Source organism: Carassius carassius, chromosome 49 (assembly GCF_963082965.1).
Source record: "Carassius carassius chromosome 49, fCarCar2.1, whole genome shotgun sequence".
Lineage (NCBI taxonomy): Eukaryota > Metazoa > Chordata > Actinopteri > Cypriniformes > Cyprinidae > Carassius > Carassius carassius.
The window spans coordinates 20,049,898-20,073,917 of record NC_081803.1 but is presented as its reverse complement, the minus strand read 5'-3'; the positions used below and the strand labels follow the sequence as shown (position 1 = coordinate 20,073,917).

The 24,020-nt window shown below is 39.4% G+C and overlaps 1 protein-coding gene across 3 annotated transcripts in view; it reads right to left on the bottom strand.

The window, feature by feature from the left end:
• The window catches only part of LOC132132934 (zinc finger MIZ domain-containing protein 2-like), a 50,656-nt gene that overhangs the window by 14,556 nt on the left and 12,080 nt on the right, over positions 1 to 24,020 (bottom strand). For 2 of the 3 annotated variants that reach the window (XM_059545505.1, XM_059545503.1), the window contains exon 2: positions 5,341 to 5,446. In XM_059545505.1, the coding sequence (XP_059401488.1) occupies positions 5,341 to 5,390 (50 nt within the window). In that variant the 5' untranslated portion in view covers positions 5,391 to 5,446. Of the gene's footprint in view, positions 1 to 5,340; positions 5,447 to 5,542; positions 5,566 to 24,020 lie in introns of those variants that run through there. The other variant, XM_059545504.1, reaches the window with a different exon arrangement.

Sequence of the window (24,020 nt, the reverse complement as noted above, 5' to 3'; positions counted from 1 at the left end):
TGAGTTCACTAAATGAGCTCCAAATTGTCTTGATTTTGTCACAGTTTCAACAGTGATTCAGTTGTAGTACTGTGATGATTTAATAGAAAAAAAACTTAAAATACAGTTTAATGGCCAGTAAATTATCTTGAGTCACTACTTATTGGCAGGAGTGCCAAAAACCTTGGAAAGTATCAAGAAAATGAAACCTGCGAGGGTTTATCAAGTGATAACTGGCTCTGAACAGCTTCTCACCTGAACTGACCTGAGATCCCTCAACCCCACTGCCACATGAAAGACTCTTCTCTTTAAAGCCCTTGAAGAAAGACGAGATCCCCTTCGTGACACATTTTCACCTCGACCTGCGGCTAAGTATCTGCTGGCCTGCAGCCCACAGGAAATTGAGGTTCCAACAAAGGCTCAAAGCAAGACTCTCGTTGAGGCTGGTCATTGCATTGCCGGGGCAAATAAACAAAATGCTTAAAGGCATTGCATAGGAGGCAGGGGTTTCTCTTAAAGTTCTTCTGTAGGAAAACCACCAGATACCCCCGCACTCTGAAACAGGAAACTGTGGTTTCAAAGCCAAATCCTGCAGCAGCCAATCAGTAGCTGAGAGACAAAGCAACCAATCAATATTAAAAAACCCAACATCCGTGCAGATTGAGAGCTCAGTGAATGAGAGGAGAAGGTGTGGGCACGAGGATTTATCTTCAGTGTACTGCGGTGAGAGCAAAACGCCAACTTCCACTTTTTCTTCAAGTTCAGAATGTTTGCTTCATTATCGCCTCTGAAGCAACATAATTCTCTCTCAAATATCAGTAAAACTCAAGAAAATGTAAACACCTACATAAAAGTACACCCACATACGGGAGCTCACAGTACATCATTTACTAAATATTTAAAGCATCAAATTAAAATGAAAGCTCTATCTGAAAGTACCAAGAGCACTAGTGGTGGGCGGTATGACCCAAAATTTATATCACAGTATTTTTCAAAATGATACCGGTTTCACTGTATATGACAGTATTTATTTTTTTCCATGTATGACCAGTTGTAAGCCAAATTTTCTACTGACTGTGAGAGGAAATAGGCTACTGCAGTAGATTGACTTAGAATGCCTGTTTTATGATGAGGGAATATTGTAGAAAAATTCCAATCTAAATAGTGACGAAACATGACCCATTAATACATGTTAACCAGGAGTCACTCTTATTTATAATCTGATAAAAGCAACATGAATGTCCAGTATGTTAAGTAGCTATGCAGTGGTTTTGGCTATATTACTTTTTGGTCTCATGCAGTGCACTGCCTGCATCTGAGTAACAAAAAAAAAAAAAAAAAACAATACCAAAAAAAAAAACCCCAACAAACAAAAAGTGCATAATATTAACAGACGAACTATGCTCATATTTATAATTCCAAACAGTCAGTAAGCAACAGGTGCTTGGAAAGGCTGTCTTTTACTCATTTATTGACGAGTCGGCTGTAGTACGGCCAGCTTAAAGGCCATGTTGCAGGTTAACCACCACTTTCAATTAATGGGTAGATAAATCACTCAAGATATGTATATCATTTTTAAAATGTCTCAAAAATAGTCTTAGGCCTAAAAAAAAATTGTTTGGTTCCGGTTTCCGACCGACCCTGTCAATTTATGTGCGACCCAAATTTATTTTATGAGACTGGGGAAGAACGGTCTTTCACACATCGTTAATTAAATTACAGTTTCCTTTAAATGCTGTTTTACACTTAAGTAATCCGTTAAAAACCATTAAGTATTGCATCAAAACCCTTTAACTGTCAATTCCTAAAGTGAGCTATAACTTAAGGTTTGGAAATCGTGACATTAAGAGAAACACGGGGGGAGGGGGGAGTAAACAATATATCGCGCAACAGAGAGGGCACTGACAACATGCTGACAGACAGGACATTAACATTACCAGCTTACTTTTAATATGAAACAAAGTCTCATTTGGTTATTTCACCTTTCAAATGTGGTCATTTTTTAAAGGAAATGTAAACAATAAATACCGTTTTGTGGCTCTTGAATGTGTCGAACAGATCGCTGTAAGTTAGATCATCAGTTAAAACTAACTGATCGTCTCTTGCTTCTAGTTAATTTATAGCATCAAAATCAAATAAACCACATAAATGAACATAAAGAATGTTGTTTGACTACAAAAAGATGTCTGTACACTCCGTTTTTCAAGTTCAAATCCTCCATGTTAATCTACTATGAGATCGCCTGTCAAACTCCCGCGAAGGCTTTTTGTGTGTGTGTGTGCGTTTTGCGTGTCTATGGCAACAACAGACTTTAAACGGGAATACAGAATCACTGTCGTAAAAGTACCGGTACACACATTTAAAATCAGCGCGCGTGTGTGTGTGTGTGTGTGTAAAACTGCCACTGGAGAAAAAAAAATTTAATTAAAAAAATAATAAATTCCTACCGACCAATGACCTCAACTGACAACCAACCGGAACCAAACTTTTTTTTTTTTTAGGCCTCAAAGACCTATTTTTTAAGTTTTTGGTATTAACGTTTTTTTTATGCAACTCGGCGATGTCGTCACGTTGGGGAGAAGTCGAGGAAAGGTAGCCTCAGTCTAGTATGATTGTCGCGTTCCAGGCAACCCGTAACCCGTGTTTTTCCAACCTGCACTGGAACGGCAATCAAACTCGTGACTTCCCACCCGTGAACTCGTGTCTCGTACTAGATCGATGTACTCCGAGTTCCGAGGTCACACAGCACGCGAAACAACAATAACAGCCCCTACGGATAATACTTCCTACGGATGCAGTTTATGCAAGTGGTACACGTTAAAAAAACGATTTTAGGTCAATGTACCGTTGCAATAAAAAATAAATAATCTAGTTACAATTCCTTGCACTCAGAAAGTTTGGCGTAACTTGCCTGGAACGGTACAAAGTCGTTAGTCGTGGTATGAAATAGTGATTACGAGCTCAAAAACCTGCCTGGAATGCAGCATCAGAACTAACGTTATAGCGACTGACTGGGATGAGGAAGAGGTGGCAAGAGCCAACATGTATAATGACCTGCAGCTGTGTAATTTCGAACCTGCCAGACGTGAGAGGGCAAATGAGGAATTGCCAAGAACTGATGTCCGTCAAAGCTTATTAAATGCATGGTCCGAGGAGAATGAGTGGAGAGTTGGTGAAGTGTCCTGGTGAGTTGCTATCATTTAGCATCGCAGCAATGAGCACTGGAGCTAGTCTACGAGCAGCAGTGCACAATAACGACACACACACACACACACACACATATATATATATATTATTATTATTATTTATTTTTATTTTTTTTACTGTCATTGAGTAGCACAGAGTAAAAAATCAACGTTTTCTTTATATCTAGTGGCAGTGATTGTGACGTTAGTTCAGATAAGTACCGGTAACCTTTGTCATAGTGTCGTAGTACTGGTTAACGTTGTCTTTGTCATCTAGAAATAGAAGGCATCATGCTAGCTATATGGACGTTTCTAAGCATTTATCTCTTCCTCCGGTGAAAATGTTGTTGCAAACGTAGCAGCGTGTGTGTCGCTGTGTTTGGCAGGTGCTTGTGTGGGCGGTGCTGTCCCATGGAAACTGCGCTGAAAAGCTTGTGCTGTAGGCAAGTGAGTGCGTTTTGGTCGCTGTTGGTCGATATCTATCTATCTGTCTGTCTGTCTATCTATCTATATATGTAGTCTATCTATATCTATATCTGTGTATTTATCTATTTATCTATAATCTGCGCTATCTGAATACTCTCGTCTACTACTCGTCTCTCTAGTCACTCTCAATACTCTCAAGGCGGGCTTTGGTAAATTCTCTCCCCAACGTGACGTGATGCAATGCATTATGGGGGAAAGGAGACCGCTGTAAGATAGTACCTACTTTTTCATATTATATTCCGTTTTGTGATACCCAACAACATAAAATACAATGGATAACAGTTTAAATGTTTATTACCATCAAGCAAATTGCACAAATTCGTAAAAAAATTTACCCTGCAACACGGCCTTTAAAGTGATGCCTCTCAGCCACTCACAGCACAGAACAGACACCGAGAGAGACGACACTGCGACGGGGGAGTCAAACCTCGCACTCGCGGGGCAGCACTGGCAACATCTTCCAACTGAATCATAGCTAAGGTTTATCCCAAAAAATTGCTAGGTTTGTCAGTATATATATTCTATGGGCGGTGGATATGTGTGGTGGTCAGTACATAGTGTAGACGAGTTCTTCTGTGTCATCACGCTCTACTAGTTCTACAGCTTCAGTTTCGGAACTTTCACGCTTAGTAACAGATACAGCTGTGTCCTCGCCACAGTGCAACAGTGAAAAGAGACCCCTCTCAAACACGTTCCGAACATTATTTAAACAACACTGGTATTGCGGTATTTAAATAATTCATATAAGAAAAATAAACCGGTATTCGGTATGAACCGGTATACCGCCCAGCACTAAAGAGCACATGAAGCAGTTAAGTTCTTTATTTCTCTTTGCAAGTTTGGAGAATGGAGAACTCTTAAAGGGTTAGTTTGCTCAAACATGCAAATTCTGTCATAATGTCTTTCCTTTCGTCAGTGGAACACACATAAAAATAGATGTTAGGTCTGCGCGGCATTTTTCCAAACAATAACAATTATTTAGTATATTAAATGCATATACACATACATACATACACACACACACAAACAATCAAACTATTTACATGTCACTAATGCTGCTGTTCACTTTCATTTTAAGGATAACATCATCTTTGACATTTTCCTTAACTTCCTTTTGTGTTCCACAGAAGATAGTCAGTCACATGTTCGAAATGACATGAGGATGAGTAAATGACATTTGTCAATTTTAAGTGTCCTTAAAAAATAAAGTTTCCAAACAGAACTAAATAAAATTCCAAAGAACGTTTGAATCTTGGGTTCTTTAGAAAACCATCCATTTACTGGTACTTGACTTTAAGAATCTACAGTTTACCATTAATAACTTGTTTTCCCCTCAAATTAACCACAAAGCACTCTTTAGAACCCTTAAACAGATAAAGAAATCTCAAAGAAGCAAAACACAACAACTCACAAAAAAAACAAAAACATTTAAACTGCACGCCAAGGCTAATCTAATCCAGATAAGGCTGCAAAACAAAAACACATTGCTTCCCTGAAGCTATTAAAATGTGCAAAAAAAAAAATCAAAACATCAGTGCTAGGTTTCAGACTGTTGAGTACAGCTCTGAGGGAAGCAGGTGTCAGTGTGAGGGGGGTTTGAGAGATCAGAATGTCGTTACAGAGGAAACAGTGGGCGCGAGTCACATTTTGACTTGCAGCTGCGCCGAGCTGACGCATAGGAGCTACTGACCTGTGTGGCGTTGGAGGCAGGGCAGGTTTCATGGAGTTGATGGGGTTCATCGGAGGAACCTAGGGGTCTATGGGACACCCCGAATCTCCTCAACCTAGCAGGCAGTCTGCGAAAGATAAAGATAACATGAATGAATGAATGAAAGACACGTTAGAATGACAGCACTCAATCAAAGCAAAGGCTCTGTTTTTCTTTGACCCACTCTGGCAGATGTGTAACACCCCTGTATTGGCTTAAACCTATTTCATTTGGAGGGCTCTCAGATGGCTGCGGTTTTGCCCAGAGGCGCGAGGGGTTAATCAAGAACTGACTGGGCCAGCACATCTTTCTCAGCGCTTTGATAGGGTGGGTTTTGCAATCGTTTCCTCGAGTTGGAACCTTTCCACCAATCAGAGTTTAAAAAGCAGCCAGCGCCGCACACAAAGGAGTGAGATTTGACAGCATGTGTCATGTCGTGGGCTGCTGCACCACAGACGAGAGAATTTCTGGACTGCAGCACCGGAGACAAAAGCCGATGCAAAGCTTGAGCTTTAAAACAGAGCGACGGGTCAGAACCGTAGACGACCTGAACACTACGTGTTACTGCAGGATCCTCGTGCTCTCTGTGGAGATGGGAGAAGCCAGGGAAGGAGGGAGGGAGTGAGGGAGAGGGCTATTTATAGCATGATTTGATTTCAAAAAGAAAAGAGAGATGTGGAAACACGGAGGTTCTCATGGCCCCTACCACCACCGCTTTGAGATCCGAGCCCTCTGCGAAGATAACGCCTTCAACCCCGCTCAATTATTTAAGCCATCAGGCAGCTTGTTCCGAACAAAAATGGTGCTTCTTTGTGTGTGCGCTAGGGCTGGACGATTATGGCCTAAAATCAAAACCTCGATTAATTGAACATCTTGCCTCGATTAGGATTATTGAATGATTATTTTGTTTTCGGTTTTGTTTATTTTTGCCCTCATAGTTCACTGACAAGGTTTGTACTGTAAATATGATTGACTATCAGCAGTTATTTTATCTATGTTCGTAACATTTCTTACCAGGGTTGGGTATCGTTTGAATTTTATCGATTCCGATTCTTATCGATTCCTAGTTTTGATTCCAATAAGATAAAAAATCCAATATAAAAAAATTAAGTCAAACATTTGGATGTCAAACATTTTTACAAAGCATTCCGTTGCAGCTGAATAACATGAGCAAAAATCAGCAGCCTACAAAACACTGCAAGAGGAATTTTGCCTGTGATTAAAAAAAAATACCATAGCAAAAACAACTAAATTTATATAAATTTCAAATATTAAGGTGTTAAAGACAATTAATAAGATAGGTCAGTAATAAGAAAGAAACAAACAAATCAATTAGCAATATCATAAAAAATACAACTAAACTAAATTTCAGGTACAGAAACTAATTAAAAGTTTAAAAACACTGCATAGTTTTATTTTTCTAAATAAAATAAAGATTAATCAAGTTAAGTTATTAAATATATACAGTCAAGATCAGTGAATGATTTTCTTTTGTTCTTTGATTAACATTAATGACAGAGCGTTTATTAGGCTGTTGTCTCTTTAAGCAAAAATACTGCACATGTGTGTTTTCTTTCTCATCTGTTTATGTTCACGTAAGACAAAAACAGCTGCGTTTATGATGATATACTGATGTAGTTTTCTGTATCGTAGTTTCGACTCGGAACAACCTTTGCATTTAATAGCTCTGCATTTAACCCATCTGAAGTGCTCACACACAGAGCAGTGAACACACACACACACTGTGAGCACACAGTGGGCAGCCATTTATGCTGCGGCGCCCGGGGAGCAGTTGGGGGTTCGATGCCTTGCTCAAGGGCACCTAAGTCGTGGTATTGAAGGTGGAGAGAGAACTGTACATGCACAGAGAGAACTGTAATAAGTTTTGAGATTCTAAGCTATTTAGTGATAAATCACAGGACAGCGCTGACAACTAGTTTCTGTGTTCCTCTGTGCGCGCGATCTTCATAACTACGGTTTATATGAGTATTCGTGCCACAATGCAGCTGCACGAACATGGTAGCTCTGTATAAGAATATATATCCGTTCATCTAATCGCTTGAATGTCCAAACAATAAAACAAATACAACTGACAAAGTTTAGAGAAGACGCAAGGCTCACTGCTCACACCGCTTTGCTTTTATGCCACTGACTGGAGAGCAGAGTCATGTGGCTACACACGCGCTAGTATGCTTTTAAGGGGGAAGTGTTAACAGGATTAAAAAAACAAAATAACCGACATGGGAAAATTACGTCAGTTAGAGGTTATGAATTTCGGTTTTGATTATTTTTCGATTAATCGTCCAGCCCTAGAGTGCGCATTTAGATTGTACAACGTTAATGACAACAAGACCCCCGCCCACCCCACTTCCTCTCAGCTGTCTCCACTCTTAGGGGTGAAGCTTGATTAGTGCACATGCTAATTTGCCACTAACATCAGTGGCTGTCAGTCCCCCTACACCCCTAACGCTCTCTCCACCCCCTCAGCATCGCTCTGCAGTTCCATTTTCTTCTCTTTCCTTACAGATTTAGGTCAGATACCCCACAGCTTGAAAATAAAGGTGGATGAATGCCTCTGCGTCGAGGGGGGCTACAGGAAGAGTCACTCAGAGGAGTGACAGAGTTGATCAGAGAGAGGTTCACCTACAGAGATAATGAGAGGATCGAGCGGAGGATGAGAAAGGGAGGTGGGTGGCAGTGCCAAAATGAGATCCTCCATTGTCGTGTCTTGATAACCACTTGACTCAAGCAGGCTTAGCAATAGTTACATGCTCGCTTAACCATTTTCATTAGCAATTACACTAACTCGGTCCGTGAAAAGATCCATTTATTAAACCTGATTTCAGCCTCTTTGAAATATTATACTGAAGGATTTGTCTATGTATGGTTTGTGCATGTTTTTTAAACTAGGGATGCAAAATATATATGTTATCAAGACAAAAAAAAACACCCAACACTACCAACAAAATTCACCTTAAAATATCCAGAGTACATGGAGTAATTGATTGTATATCTAAAATCTTGTGTATCAGCATGTGCATTCTGTCAGTAAAGCCGGTTCTGTGATTAGTAGCAAATTTCCATCACATACTTTCAGATGGAGCAGCATTTACTACACAGAGCCACAGATTAATCACAAGCTACACAGTATCATCGCAGATGAATCACCTTCGATTATGAATGCAATATTGCGTAGCTTGTCAGTAATCTACGGCTCTGTGTAGTAAATGCCCCTCCATCTGAAAGCATGTGATGGTGATTTACTACTAATTTACTGACGAGATGTGCATAAAAAAAAAAAAAAAAAAAAAATGCATGAGATTTATCGTGCAGCCCAAGTAAAAAAACAAAAAATAAATAAATAAATATAAGGCCAAATGGTGTCATGCCAGACATGAATCTAGATCAAAGAAAAGATTTTTGCAGAGTGAAGATCCAAAATATGAATCCAAAATTAAACAGATCCGCACACAAAATATAGGCCCAACAATTTGTTTTTGACCCATGTTATCTTGCATTCTAATAAAAAGGCTTATATGAAACAACAATTTTAGATAAGCCTGCCAGTTAAATTTTACAATTCTCCATTACAATTTCAATACCACAGCAAAAACTAGCCTAACAAATATAAAGTTTAAATATTATTAAAGACAAATGAACAGTCAGTAAATAAGAACAATGAAACAAATAACAAGCAATACCAAATTAATAAAAAAACAATTTTATGGGTCTAATATATGGTATGTATTTGTCTTTTTAGGCACAAGAAGTGATAATGAACGATAATGAATAATGAATGATATTTCGTAGCTTGTCAGTGCTCTATACGGCTCTGTCTATTTAATGCCGCTCCATTTGAAAGCAGGTGATGGCGATTTAGCTGTAATCACAGAACCAGATTTACTGACTAGATGCACATGATCATATCGTTAGAAATATCGCCCAGCCCTAGCTCTATATGCGTGTGCAGTGCACACAGAACACACTGAATGTATAATAATTTATAAAATATTTAGATTAAATCATTTAGAAATGTATTTAATAAATTATAAAAAAATAAATATATACATAAAAATAAAACAATACATCGAAAACATTAAAATTACATATTTTTATAAAAGAAATAAATAAAAAAAATTAAATATAATGTCAAAATAAAATAAATACAAATATTTTCATAAAAAGGCCACAGCATGAGCTGCAGTGGGTGGAAAAAGCCAAATTTTCCAAAGCAAGGAAACCAAAATACATTTAGAAAATATTGATGCGGAATTACATTTCAATCTCAATAACTTGCTGAAAATTGTCTTACTGAATGCATTTAATAAAAATTCAAATAAATCAACATATTAAACCATTACATTAATAACTGAATGGTGTTTGCCGTGGCAAAATTCACTCCCACAGTTCTAGGACAGCAGATGCTAGGGCACTCTGGGTTGATTTCTTACTGGTCCAAGGTAAAATTGCCCAACCTCATATCTCTATAAGGCCACTAATAATTACTAGCTTTCTGTATCAAGCCAAAATGCTTGTTTATTACTTTTGATTTCTGGAACCTGTATCTATGAAACACATTACCTTATAGCACTCCATATTTAATTAACTGCTGAGTAAGCATTAATGGCGTTTAATTAGCCCAGTGCATCTCATCCCACCCCTGTAATCATTAATCTCTCATATTGGAACAATCCTTCAGTGAAGGATCATCTATTCAAACAGTGGACAACCGTAATCCATCCACTCTGGAAACACGATCCAACACTTGTGAGGAACACACACACATGGTTAAAGACCCCATGATGTGGCTTGAACACCGTTTGCTTTCCTGTGTTGACATATTTCCTATTGCAACAAAGTTACAGCCATACAACTTGCTTTTACAATGTAACATTCTCATTCTAGAGAGCATCTGATTGGATGACAAATTATACACGCCCCTGAGTGCAAGATGAGTCATCAAACATTTTTATCCGCTCCCCAAGTACAGAAACAGGAATCAATTTTTGGCAATCAAGCCACAAAAATTATATTTAAAACGTGAGGTCTTTTAAAACATACCTGCACACCAAAGTAAACATCCCAACACGCATGGCAAGTGTAATCATGAGCCAAGGTGTGCTCATACTCTCAGCAAAGGACACACACGCGCTCCTGAAGGTCTTATTTTGTGCTTTGAAATAACGTGGTTCAGCATCTTTGCTTATTGCTTTCCCTTCACTGTGTGACGGATAACAGCACAAACATTTCTTGCCCTGGAATGAACAGAACACACTGTTCTTTACTGCTGGGCTCCATCTAACCCCCTCCCCTCTTTTCCTCTAGTTCCACCCCTGGCCTGCAGTGACCTGTTCCTGCTGGGCTTCCCTCCCTTTCTCCAATTCTTCCAACACGTGGACCATCATTTCTTTCTCCTGCCATTTCCCTTACTTTTAACTTTCTCTACCCAACGTTAAACACACAGAGTCTCGTCCTGCACCCATCCGACAAGACCGTTCAGTCTGGGACAGCAGGGCAAGACAGCACCACAGGGGTGTGACCATTAAGGGCACGAAACGCCTCTGCTTTTTCTGCCAAACAGCACACAAAAGCTGGCAGGCCTTTGATTTCTGATAGGCCCAAGAAATGCCTGTGTGTCAGCGCTCTTGAAATGAAGTGCAGATTCAGCTCTCTGCAAGGACTGCGCTTTCAGAAGACAGAAACTGAAACACATCACAGGTTCGGAGAGTATTCTAGGAATGATCGAGACTGGGATAAAGAGGAGTATTGTTCTGAACCTGAATTCAACTTTTTCATAACTTTTTGAAATACAATGTGTGTTTTCTGCATCACTAGCAGCAACAAATGGAACAACATCTCTGGCTCAAAGGTGTAAGTCTGCAACAGGGCTACCTGTTTATCCAAACAATGGAGAACAAGTAGAGTTTCGGGAAAATGATTTTCACAATCCTTTTTGGTGCTGCTAGTGCCACAGAAATCAAGTGTCATTAGTATTTGTAATTAAATATAATTGGTTTTCTGTATTATTGATAAAAAAAAGAAAAAAGAAAAAAAGAAAACAACTGAAATAAATAAAAATTATAAATAAAAAAAGTATAAAAAAATAAAAATAAAAACTAAAATGTCAAATTTAATTTAGTTTTTATTATATCAGTTTTGGATAAATAGTAATAACATTAATAAAATGTTAATGTTAAATATACAATCATAAAAAATAATAATTATAATGATATTTTTATAGAAGCAGATTAGTCTCAAATATAATTCACGCAAAAAACACGATTCACACATAGGGCTGGGCGATATATCGAATATTAGCGATACTATCGGAATAATTTTGACGACGATGTACAATTTGAATATATCGGGAATATCGAAAATTTCAAATTCAAGCATACTTTCCCAAAAGAACGCGCCGAAAGGAACCTGTAACTGCTGACTGCTCTACGCCCCTCTACTACGAGAGCTGTAATGATAGCGGTTGCCAGATAACAAGAGTTTAAATCTCCCAATCAGAGCTCCACTGTTACAAGGATACATTTTCTGCCCGGTGTTTGCTTATTTTAAGCAATCTGGCAAACACGCGCACGTGCTCACTCCTCATTGCGGAAGAGCCGCCGACGATAATCTGAAAACACTAACAAGCTGGAATTGAGCGATCTAATGAAAGCGTCGTTCAGCCGGTCTGTGTTCTGTCGTGAGATCTCAACTGTATTGTTTGCATTTGTGATCGCAAAATAAATGCACTTACTCGACCGCTGATGTTTGAATAGAGAAACATAGGCTATGGCCATTTGGAATTACTATTGGGGAATTTCACTGATATGTTTACCAGTTTCCATAATATAGACAGAGAGAATGCAAAAGTCTTTGGTATTCATTGATATATATTAATATATAAGAAATAGCTATGTGCTTCAGCAACTAGCTCCCCATCTAAGAGGGTTTTTAGTGTCAGTAGGAACATAGTTTCATGCCACAGAGCTTCTCTTAAAACCACAGACAGTTGACAGACTTCTGTTCTTAGCTTAAAAACTTGTTAAAAAATTAAAATAAAATACTTATCCCAGTTGCATAGTTTAAATTGTGAATTGCATGCACTAAAAAGTTGACAGAATGCACTTTCTGTAACTGTTACTTAATTTGCACTGCTTCAGTTACATATAGGCCTACATGTATTCATTAATAAAAAGCAGTAAGTGATCTCTTGGTCTAGATTTTTTAACTGCTTAAATTAGCTGTTTAATCTAAATGTTTTTTTTTTAATGGGCAAAAGAAAATCATGTTTTATTTTTTATTATTTAAATGCAAACATATCGAGATATATATCGAATATCATAAAAAATTTGACAATATCGAGATATCATTTTTTTTTTGTATATCGCCCAGCCCTATTCACACATGCATAGACAATTTCACATGCATGAAACCTAATTCACGTACACACAAAAAAAATTCACGTCCGTGAAAAAAAATATATATTCACAAAAAGCAATTCACAAACGCAAAATAAAATTATATATTTATAAAATACATTTCACAAATGCAAAACACCAATTTGTAGATATACAACTGTGCACAAAAACCTTTCAATGTTTAAAATGTACGAGTGTCTGAATGTAAAAATCGTCATTTACTACGAATCCACTCGGATTTGTGTGTGTGTGTTTTTGAGACTTTCCTGGCAGAGCTCTCTTCCCACGTGGGTCTGTCGTACTCTTTAGCCAATCAGATGCGAGCTTACCATTAAACCAATCATATCATAAGCCACCGAGAGTGCATTCAAGGAGCACGATTCTGCGCACCTTTTGTCTACAAATTGTTTTTTGCATTTGTGAAATGTATTTTATAAATATATAATTTTATTTTGCGCATGTGAATTGCTTTTTGTGAATATATTTTTCTTTCCACGCACGTAAAATTTTTTTGTGTATACGTGAATTAGGTTTCATGCATGTGAAATTGTCTACGCATGTGTGAATCGTGTTTTTTGCGTGAATTATATTTGAGACTAATCTGCTTACATATATTTGTGTAATATTTATTATTTACTTTAAATAAATGAATTACAAAAATAAACAAATAGTTAAAATATTAACTCAGGCAGACCTAAAATTCTAAAACTGATCCAATTCTGAAAAACATAAGACAAAAATGAAATAAATTCTATTCAAAAACTATGAAAACAAAAACTTCAAAATTGTATATATATATATATATATATATATATATATATATATCAGGGAACTACACTGCGACCAAAGGTACACTGTACCTACTTGTGTGTTATGCTATGATTTAATATGAGCATTTATTAAAACAGAAATGTGTATTTTAAGAATACGTTTTATAACGTGCTCCGAGCATCAAGTTGGCTTGCCAATTTTAACATTCAAAAGAGTTTAAAGCATTCAAACCATAGACTGTATAAAAACATGGACGTAGTGTCCGTGACGTCACCTGTAGACTCCTGAATAGAGTTTTTGAAGCCTAAAGTGTGTAGAGCGGGCCGTCGCCATCTTGGCAGCACGTCACCGCGCTACTCTCCCGGACAATCAAACATGGGCAAAACGGCGGGAGCTAGTTGCTGTAGTCACACCCACCTAGCACGACAGCAGCGGCAATCCACCTGTCACTCAAGTGGCTACGCCCCTTAATTATGCAGAATTTTAAGTCTTAATATAATTTAAACGGATGAGTTATAAAAAAATTCACCTCCTCACAGTTATCATGAAGGGCAAAATTAGCTATATATATATATATATATATATATATATATAAATAAATATATATATAAAATTATTAATTAACTAAATCACAGCATTCCAATCCAAGTTATCTAAGGCTACGTTCACACTGCAGGGCTTAATGCTCAATTCCGATTTTTGGAAAAAATTAGATTTTTTTGCAAGGCCGTTCACATTTCCAATTAAATGCGACCTTTTGTGATCTCCTGTGTGAACGTGAAATGACCCAGAAGTGATTTGCATGCGCAGAAGAGTACTCAACGGCCAACGACGTCACTCATTGTTTGCGGAAGTAGCTAAACATGGATGTCAACAACAGTGTAGTCAACAGCAGAGCTCGTTTAGCAATATTAAAGTTATTTAAGCAGCATCGTCCGCCATGGTTGTTGTTTATCTTCTCATTCCCGCCTACTTCAATGCAGAATTATGACGTTTGTAGCGCATCAATGACGTACGGGTCGGATACATGTGACCTGGCCGTTCAGACGGAGGTCGCATTTCAAAAGATCGGATATGTATCGGATTTAGGACCACATACCCAAGTGGCCTGGGTCGCATTTGAAAAGATCGGATCTGTGTCGTTCAGACTATCATGAAAAGATCAGATACAGGTCGCATAGGGGCAAAAAAATCGGAATTGGGTCGTTTCAGCCTGCAGTGTGAACGTAGCCTAAAATCTATGTGTAATAAAGAAAAAGAAAAAAAAAAAGAAAAATTTGAAATGCACAGCTGAAGAAACAAATTTTTTCCCATTTAATACAACAATGCTTCAGAGCCAGCATCTTCAAACGAAGGACAATCCCAGTGCATCATTAAGAACAGTGGTCGCTCACGACTAGCTGGGAAACCGCCTGTCCAAAAATCAACAATTCGTCTGCCTGCCAAATGGGGGAGCGCCTTGGGTCACACGGTTAGGACTACCCTCCCCCATGTAGCTAAAGCCAGAGCCGAGAATCTGCTGCCAAACAGAGAAAGAGAAAGAGGCTGGGGGCTGGGGAAGGGGATGGAGGATTAGGAACCACAGGAAGGCTGGGCCTGATAACGCATTCCTCCACACATGTGCACACAAACACACACACTCACTCACTGCTCTTTGGCTAAAAGTGTCTCAACACCAGCAACGGAGCTGCAGCAAAGAATGCGGGGTTGAAACTGTTAGCAAGAACAGAGTACAATAAAGATCATTGTGGATATAAAAAGACACGCATATCACAGAGAGCAAGAAAACTAAGGGAAAATGGGATGCCGCAATACATATACGCCCACAGACAGTGAGCTGTGAAGAACACTGATCATATCACTTACCTGAGCGATCAGGAAACAAACGGCCCAGCGATTTACTTAACTCCAAAATAATATAAGGTATCTACCAGTGTAGCGCAATAAATGCATCAACGCATGAATATTTATGGGGGTGCCAATTCTGTATTACTGCAGCAAAAAGCATGTTAAAACACGCTGTTAAGTCAGCTGAAGTTAGAGTGCTGGGTCAGTTTTAAGTAGATAAATTGACGATGCATTCAAAGGTCACCCTCAAACATCCACCACCCATCCACTAAAATGTAATGTGCATAACAGTGATGAAACTGCACATTTGATTATTTACAGAGAGATAAAAAAACAAATGTTCCCAGTTAAACTCATACCTACCTCATTCCCTACTAATCTCGCTTCGCCTTTAGGCCTCGGCATGTGTGACGCAAGTACGGCCATACAGCAAAGACTCTGACATGGAAAAAATATGCAAACGTAACCTGAATCCCAGTGTATGTAGATAGATAGATACAGATGAGTTGTTTTCGGGAGAGCGACCACACTGCTGTCTGTGTGTAGTGCATGCCACCTTGTAATTCAGCTTTGTTTGTTCAGTGTCCAGGCCCGTGTTTGGTGCTGTTTGAATTTCTCAAACAAACACACAGAACTTGAAGAGTGTGAGCGTGTACAATCCGGTCTGGCACCTCCCTTTGAATAAATTCATTAACAGCGAACAGAAAGTGAAGAACAACCGGTTTTTGCATACTGCCTTGTCCTGGTATACACCTATGAGAGCAAAGCCAGATGCAAGAGATTCGGAAGGTGTGTGAACACTCAGCAGCATATCAGCATCCAGTCAGTTCTAGTACTTTAAGGATTTGTTTTAAAGTCAAAGACAGCTGATTTCCAGCCCAATAAAGTGAGTATATTAGGAAAAAAATATTTAATGATTTAAAAATGGATTAACTAAGAAAATAAAATGGAATAAATGAAGCTTAAAAAGTTTTGGTCTATATAAAGAAAGTCAATGGGGACTAAAAAATGATTGACTTCCACTGCATCAAAAAGAAAAAGTAAAAAATACTGAGACAGTTGTTAAAATAAACTCAAAATAACTCATACTGGTTTGGAATGGCATGAGGTTGAGCACATGGTGACTTATTTTTTGTAGACTATCCCTTTAAACGCAAGCCTGAATTCCAAAAAGATACTACTCTGACATCGCCAGCATGGAACGTGTTGAGCATCCATGTTTCATAACACATCTGTGAGCGGTTTAGACGTTTGTTTGTGTCTGGAAGAGCAGGAGGGCATCAGGCCAGAGCAAGTATGTAGTGGTGGAACAAAACAGGCAGTCACCATCTTAAATCAGCAGATTTAGTGGGTCTCTACATGTCAACATTACTCAGAGACCAAAGTTTGGGGGGAAATGCTTGTCGCCACAAGGTTCATTTCATCACCATAAAACTATGACAAATGCTTCTGCTTCTCGTCTACCGTCTGCTTGGAAGTTTGGGAGTGTCCTGGACTCTCCAGTGCCAATCAAAACTCTCAAAAAGATACTCTTGGTGGAAAGACTTGTTCTACAAAGTACCAACTAATTCCACAAGGAAAAGGACTAGGAAAGACAATTAATAAGCATCAGGGCTCCAGACTGCGACCAAATGCTCCCATTTTGTGACCCGCAAAGCATAACAAAATCCCACTACTCGTTTGAGCTGCTCAGCACAGACCGTTTATCAACTCGGACCGCAACCGTGAATTTTGCACTTATTTGTGTATGAAGTAAATACAGCTAAAATGTGGAAAATGTGATCTATTGTGTTGCAGGCAGATTTAAAAGTGTGCCGCTAAATCATCATCTTGTGCTCCCAAAAATTTTCAGTCGGGCTACAGTGCTCTTAGTAAGAATAGTTATTCTGGAATCCTGAGGATATCAGTAAAGTTCTTTACCTATGTGCACCAGCATTATATTTGTACCGTTCTTCATCAACAATTTCCCTCCCCAAACCCTTATTCCCAAATCCTTGTCGATACCATAAATCTATCACACGTTTCTGCTCCTTTTCTACCGTCCCAGGTTCTCCCATGTCTATCAAAAAATATACTTGGTGGAAAGACTTGCAACGTCCCAACAAGACATTGCTTAAAGAAAATGACTAGGACAGACAACATCAATAAGCTCTTCAACTACATGCACCGCCATTATATTTTAACATTTCTCAGTGACCTCGCTTCTCAAACCTTTTCATCTCTTCAGGTCCAAAATTGGTGGGAAATGCTTCTGTTTCTGCTTCTCATCTACGGTCCCACTTTCCCCAATGCCAATCAAAACTCTCAGAAAGATATTATTTGTGGAAATACTTGCTCTCCAATGTCCCAACAAGACATGCCTTAAGGAAATGTAGTAGTTCTTTATTTGCGAGCACAGCCATTATATTTCTATGAAAAATTTGTAACGCGGCTGAATTCATCAGTGTTTATAGGTTATTAGCAAAGCCGTCAAGATGCATCGCCATTCAGGTTTAGTGGAAGTGCACAATGGAGCACATTTATTTGGCTGATATCAGATTTCTTCACGGGCATCAGTGAACGGTCTAAAGGGAGTCCAAGCCTAGCTGCTCTAAAACCTATTTCCCTCGTTCACGTTCGTTGAAATTGAGCTACGGCAAATGCAAATGGCATTACATTGCATTGATTCTCTTTTAATGACTTTGTTACACCTCTGACTGTCCTTTACAAAAGCAGAGCTGGCTCGTTTGTTCAAGGGCCTCCGCTTGATAAACTTGCCCGACTTCAATGCTCAGCTGCTCTGTGTGTGTGTGTGTGTGTGAGTGTGTCTCTCTTGCTCGCTCTCCGCTGCAACGTGACTCGCTCTGCACACAGCAGAGTCTCTCTCTCTCTCACTGGTGTAGAGGAAAAAAACAGGTTGACTGACTGATGGTTTGGCTGATGAACGGTGACAGAGCCACTCGATGGAGAGTTGCATAGGGACAGCTTTCTGCCGGCCAACAGCGGCCCCCCTGCTCCATTATCAGAGCGATGCTTGCCGTGCGGCATCCATGGGGCAGTAAAAGTTCTTCTGCTGGGATCATAGCAGAGATGCCATTACTCTAATGACAGTGTTTTGACTGCCAGGCTTTCACATCCTCGCATAATGCGATACTTCCAAAAGATGAGTGGTTGGCCTCTCGATATCATTACGAGGGTCTTGAAAACAAGCAAGGTTCATGCGTATCTTATACATTGGAACGTGATGAGCCCTACAAATGCATGGCAACAAACACGTTTGCATAAAGAAGCTCCCCTGCTGATGACTAGCTGCAATCATGGGACTCATCATGACGAGGCTCTTCACAAAGACAGCTCAGAGCCTATGCACATGCTACGACACTGTCAAGCTGATTCTGAACACCACAAACAACCATCACACCTGCATCCAGAAAGAAAAATTTTATGAAAAGGCTCTTCCACACCCCAAACCATTTGCGACTAATTGAGCAATTTGTCTTTTTGCTCATTTATTTTGTCCATTCACGACAAGGTGCGGCTTGAAATGGGAAAAAATAACGGTCTTTATATGAATTAAGTGTATTTTAACGATATATAAATAAAGAAAATAAATTTAATATTAGATATATGGATATTTAAATAAAAATACATTTATATATTTTTCTATGAAAATAAATGTTTACATTATTTAAAAAAATGGATATTAGACATATGCATAGTTAAATAAATGTTTATAATTAAATAGGCATATTAAATATAATACATTTATATATTCAATATAAGACAAAGAAAAGGAAGATAAATTATATATTTATAAAATAAACAGATATCAGATGTACATTAAATATTTGAATAGATTTATTTATAGTAAATAATTTTTTTTAATATATAACAATTTGAATTTAATATATTTAAATATAACCATGTATAAAATACAATAAACCGATATTATGTATTAAATATATTATTGAATATATATAATGAATTGTATATATACACACACACCATTTTTTCTTTTTACAAGAGCCCATTTTATGTATATAAAATTAGCCTACTTTTGTATACTAAATTTGTTGTGGACACCAACATGTCAACTTAATTTGTTTTATAACTTTGACTCTGTGTGTAAGCCCACCACAATCGTCAACCACACAGTAATCCTACAACAAGTAACAATGACTTTCCAAACAAACACATTTACAAGCATGCATCCCATCATTTAAAGTCAATGTACTATTGGCAGTATTTGCCAACAGGCCTGTGACGGTGTCACAGTGGTTGTCTACTGCCACCGGCACGCGCTCTATGAAGACTTGTTTTGTATGCAAGTGTAATAACAGTAATAGTTGCAAATTGTTTTATTTAGACTAAGTCTATAGTAATTTACAAATTACCTCAAACACCATACACAGTATTTCCTTTAGATTGGCAGGTTTGAGTGCAGGAAAATACAGTTTTTGCATTCAGCAAATTAATTTTGTATTGGGCAATGGACCTTGTTGGAAAACCAAATACTACATCGCCGATCTGGTGCCATCTCCATTCATGTCACCCATCCGCGTTTGTACGAGTGTCTTCAAGTTCCTGTGTTTGTAAACACCTGACTGGTCAGGTTTGGTGAGGCTTAGTTTCTCCAAACTGGCCAAATACAAATGAGATGGTGATAAATTAAAGATGTTAACAATAAACGTGCCAACCATTCCTATTTCAAAGAGAGTGTGTGAGACGAGGAATTAATGCGCCCGCAGGATTTATACTTTTGCCTGGCTCTGCTTCCCAAGCCTCCGCTGACTGCACTCACACCTTCCCAAATGGACAAGGCTTTTTTTCAGTGAACCGGACGCAACACCGCACACAATAGGGTTTTCTAGTGTCTACCCAGGACATGTGAACTCTGTGTCAGTACCTCATAAACATAACGAGGCAGTTTACTGTCAGAGATTTGTCATTTCGTGTAGTGCTGCATCCACTCGTGTCCTGCAGAAAGGGTGTTTTATTGAGGCTACTTTCTTGTTTAACTATTATTTCTTTGATATTTGTGTTGTGCATGCTGCGTATTCACTGACGGACATGCTAGAATAAACACGCACTTTGTTAAACGATGATCTGACCCACTAATCAGCTTATGGGAGAAAGAAGGGGAAATCATTGCTCAGAAGGCTGGAAGAACATTCTGCTGCTGTAACAGGAAGCTACAGCACATGAGCATCTGAGCAGCCTAGCGTGGAATAACACAAACATGTGAGAATCTGTTAGTCAGAGAGGTCTGTTTGACGACAGCACTACACCTCTGTTTTCTCAGGTTGTGGGTGTGTTGTGGTCAAGAGGCCAGCGAGAGGACTGTTTGTGTATGTGGTAAGATGACGTCAGAAGAACAGGTCAGTCGCAACTCTGCTGGGGCTTTACACTGTGTCAGTAAAGAGTGTGTCAGTGTCCCACCCCTGCACTGACTCATCCTTTCAGTTTGACAAACACACGTACACTAGGGCTGTACAATTATGACAAAAATCATAATTGTCGATTATTCCCTTGAAATTGTAACTGCGATTATTAATTATGATTAATCACAATTTACACTGACTGACAAACTGAAAAACCTTTAGTGCTTTTCTATAGTATTAGGCCACAAATGTCAAATATCAGATTGGTTTCTTCTTTAAATTATAAAAGGTATAAAAACATGAATGGTATTATAATAGTACACTAAAACTTAAACAATGGAAAACCCCTTAAGATAACATGTTTAAAGAAAAAAACATATCTTAAAGGGTAACTGACTCCACCCACTGGCAATATTTGAAAAATGTTGAATAGTGGGCAGAGCACAGTGGAGATAGAGGGGACGAACCAAGGGCGGGCCTCAGTGGGTGGGGCGTGAACCTGAGACCCGCAGTGATGGATTAATTGACAGCTGCTGTCAGAGTCGCTAAAATGGAGAGTGACTGTAGTGACGAAAGTAGCTTTGCAACAGGGCATTCATTTGAAGTAGATGACTTTTCTCCCCCACCTTCACCTGAAGTGGAGGATGTCGAGGTGTCTGTGGACACACATCCTCCACAGCCAGGGCCTGAGCCATATTAATTTGCGCCGCTGACTCAAACTGCAGTCTTAACTACTGCATCGCGATCGGCATCCAACAATGCTAGCGAAGCAGCCGTACAAGAGAGAATGGGGCCAGTCTCTGAGTAAGGCATTGTGTCGCTTTTCAGCGCGAGCTGTGTGGAGAAGCCCATTTCCACCTCCATTGCGTTGGAGAAGCAATCCCGCGTAAAATGCAGTTTGCACACTCCAGCTCTAGGTGGGAACTCGCGGTCTTCCAGGCCAAGTGCATGCAACCACTGGCACCTAATTTTCAAGTCTGTTGCAACCAGCAACACTACACCTACGTACCATCCTGACCACTGTAAATAAATCTACGCTAACTTGAAGCTTTCCTAACTGATGCAATACTTTGCTACTAACTAACTATGCTTCTAACAATTTCAATTTCCAACGTTTTCAATACTCGCAATAGTGATTTTGACAGAACAAGATTACTTGTGCTTAGGTCATCTGCCACCGTTTACATCACTTACCACCGCAAACATCCAATAGGAAAAATCAACTGCAGTAGCCACCGTTCAACCTGAAGAGGGCACCACTCAGATGTTTTTACACCATATATTGTAGAATTAAAACACTTTATACTCAAATGTAAAAAAAAGTTACTCGAATCAATGAACAGCACTAATAAAGCCCCATTCTTACAGATCATTAACTAAAAAAAAGTTGGTTTAGGGTTTAGTTACTCTTTAAGCATGCAGAATAACATAAGTGGACTTTGAACGATCAATTGCCACTTTGAACGATTACATAATTGTGGCATCCATAATTGTGAAATTTGATTAATTGTGTAGCCCTAATGCACCCCCCCTTAAACATTCACACACACTGCAGCCTCTCTCCTAACAGATCTACCAGGGAGATAAGAGGGCTACTGCTTCTCCATCACTCAAACCGAAACGGTGCCGGATGCTGAGTGCACCTGTGTGGGTAAATCTGTCCCAGGCAACAGACAGAAACCAACAGATTCCAGATCAACTGAGTGATGGGCATTTTACACTATCCCGCCATCAGCTCAAAAGATTATACATTAATCAGGCACAGCATAAACATTTTACAACTTGCATCTGTACAAAATGACACTAATGTAAACAGCTGTCCGAAACCTGACCTCTGACTTTACAGGTTACTGGTTCAAGGCTAGCAGGTTCAAGCCGCCTTCAGCTTGTATGGAGTAGATTTTATTCGGCCCAGATCTAGAACCAGCTGTGGCACACTCATGAGCCAGCAGACTGTCAAAATGTTTACGGTATGACACTGCTGGACGGAGTCAGCTTGTGACGAAGACAGGGCGTTAAAGGTCAGGCAAACCCGACACCCAGTTCATTTTGTCTGTGACGAGCAGACGGAGAGGTGATGCTGGATTAGCCATTCTGGTCTAACAGCCTGAGGGAGTCGCTGTCCCTGCCCTCACCTTGTCATCCTGCCAGCCAGGACTAAGGGCAAAATGGGGCCTGAACACCAGTCGCCTTTGTTCTCACCCAGTTAGTTCACCCAAAAATAAAAAATTACCCCATGCTTTTCTCACACTCAAGCCATCCTAGGTGATTATGGCATTCTTTTTTCAAACGAATACAATCAGAGTTATATTAAATAATGACCAGGCTTTATAATGGGAGAAGATGTTAGCATTTCAATCTCCACAAGGACTTGTACCACGGCCGATCAACATTGTTGGTCGCGGACAACTAGTGATGTATGATTAGGGATGGGTACCGAAACCCAGTATTAAACTGGCCCCGGGGCTAAATTATGAAAGACCATAGTATCAGTAAGATCTGACGCTATCGGTTCTGCTTTCGGTACTGGAGGGGGGAAAGAAAATTGTATTTTTGCTTAATGATGTTATCGTGCACATTTTATCTCACCAAACATTTATAATGTGCGATCATATTAAGACCTGCGAGATCTCTCATGCGCTGCGCGGAGGCTGTCTGTCAGTCACACACACACACCACAACGAGCGCGGCGCACGCACACAGTACAAAAACTCCCGCTTAATAATAAAGAGTGACGATGGCGAAGAGATTTGCTTAATGTTATCGTGCACATTTTATCTTACCAAACATTTCTAATTTGCAATATTATTAAGACGTTTGTCTGTGAGATCTGCGAGATCTCTCATGCGCGCCGCGGAGGCTGTCTGTCAGTCACACACGCATAAGGGGCCGTTCACATATCACGTCTTGCGTGCTCAAGTTCTTTATTCTCATAATGGAAGTGACGCGGTCGCGACGCGGTGTGATGCGCTCGTTTTTTCCAGGAGCATCCGCACCGCATCGAGTTAAAAACATCTCAACTTTTCAGAATGCCGCAAGCGCATCACAGGTCATGTAACTTCATCACCTTTTCCGTAACAACGTTCAAAGCTCAGCCAAGACGAAGGAACAGCTGATCATAGCTGTATGTAGATTTTTAAATTAATTTAGTAGCAGAGCTGAAATTTCCGCGTCTTCATGGAGAGAGCAGGTCATGGTTGCTTAGCAATGGCAGAAGCCTCAGGAGCGCAAGTGCCCAAAGGATTTGGGAAAAAATTAGAAAGCGGTG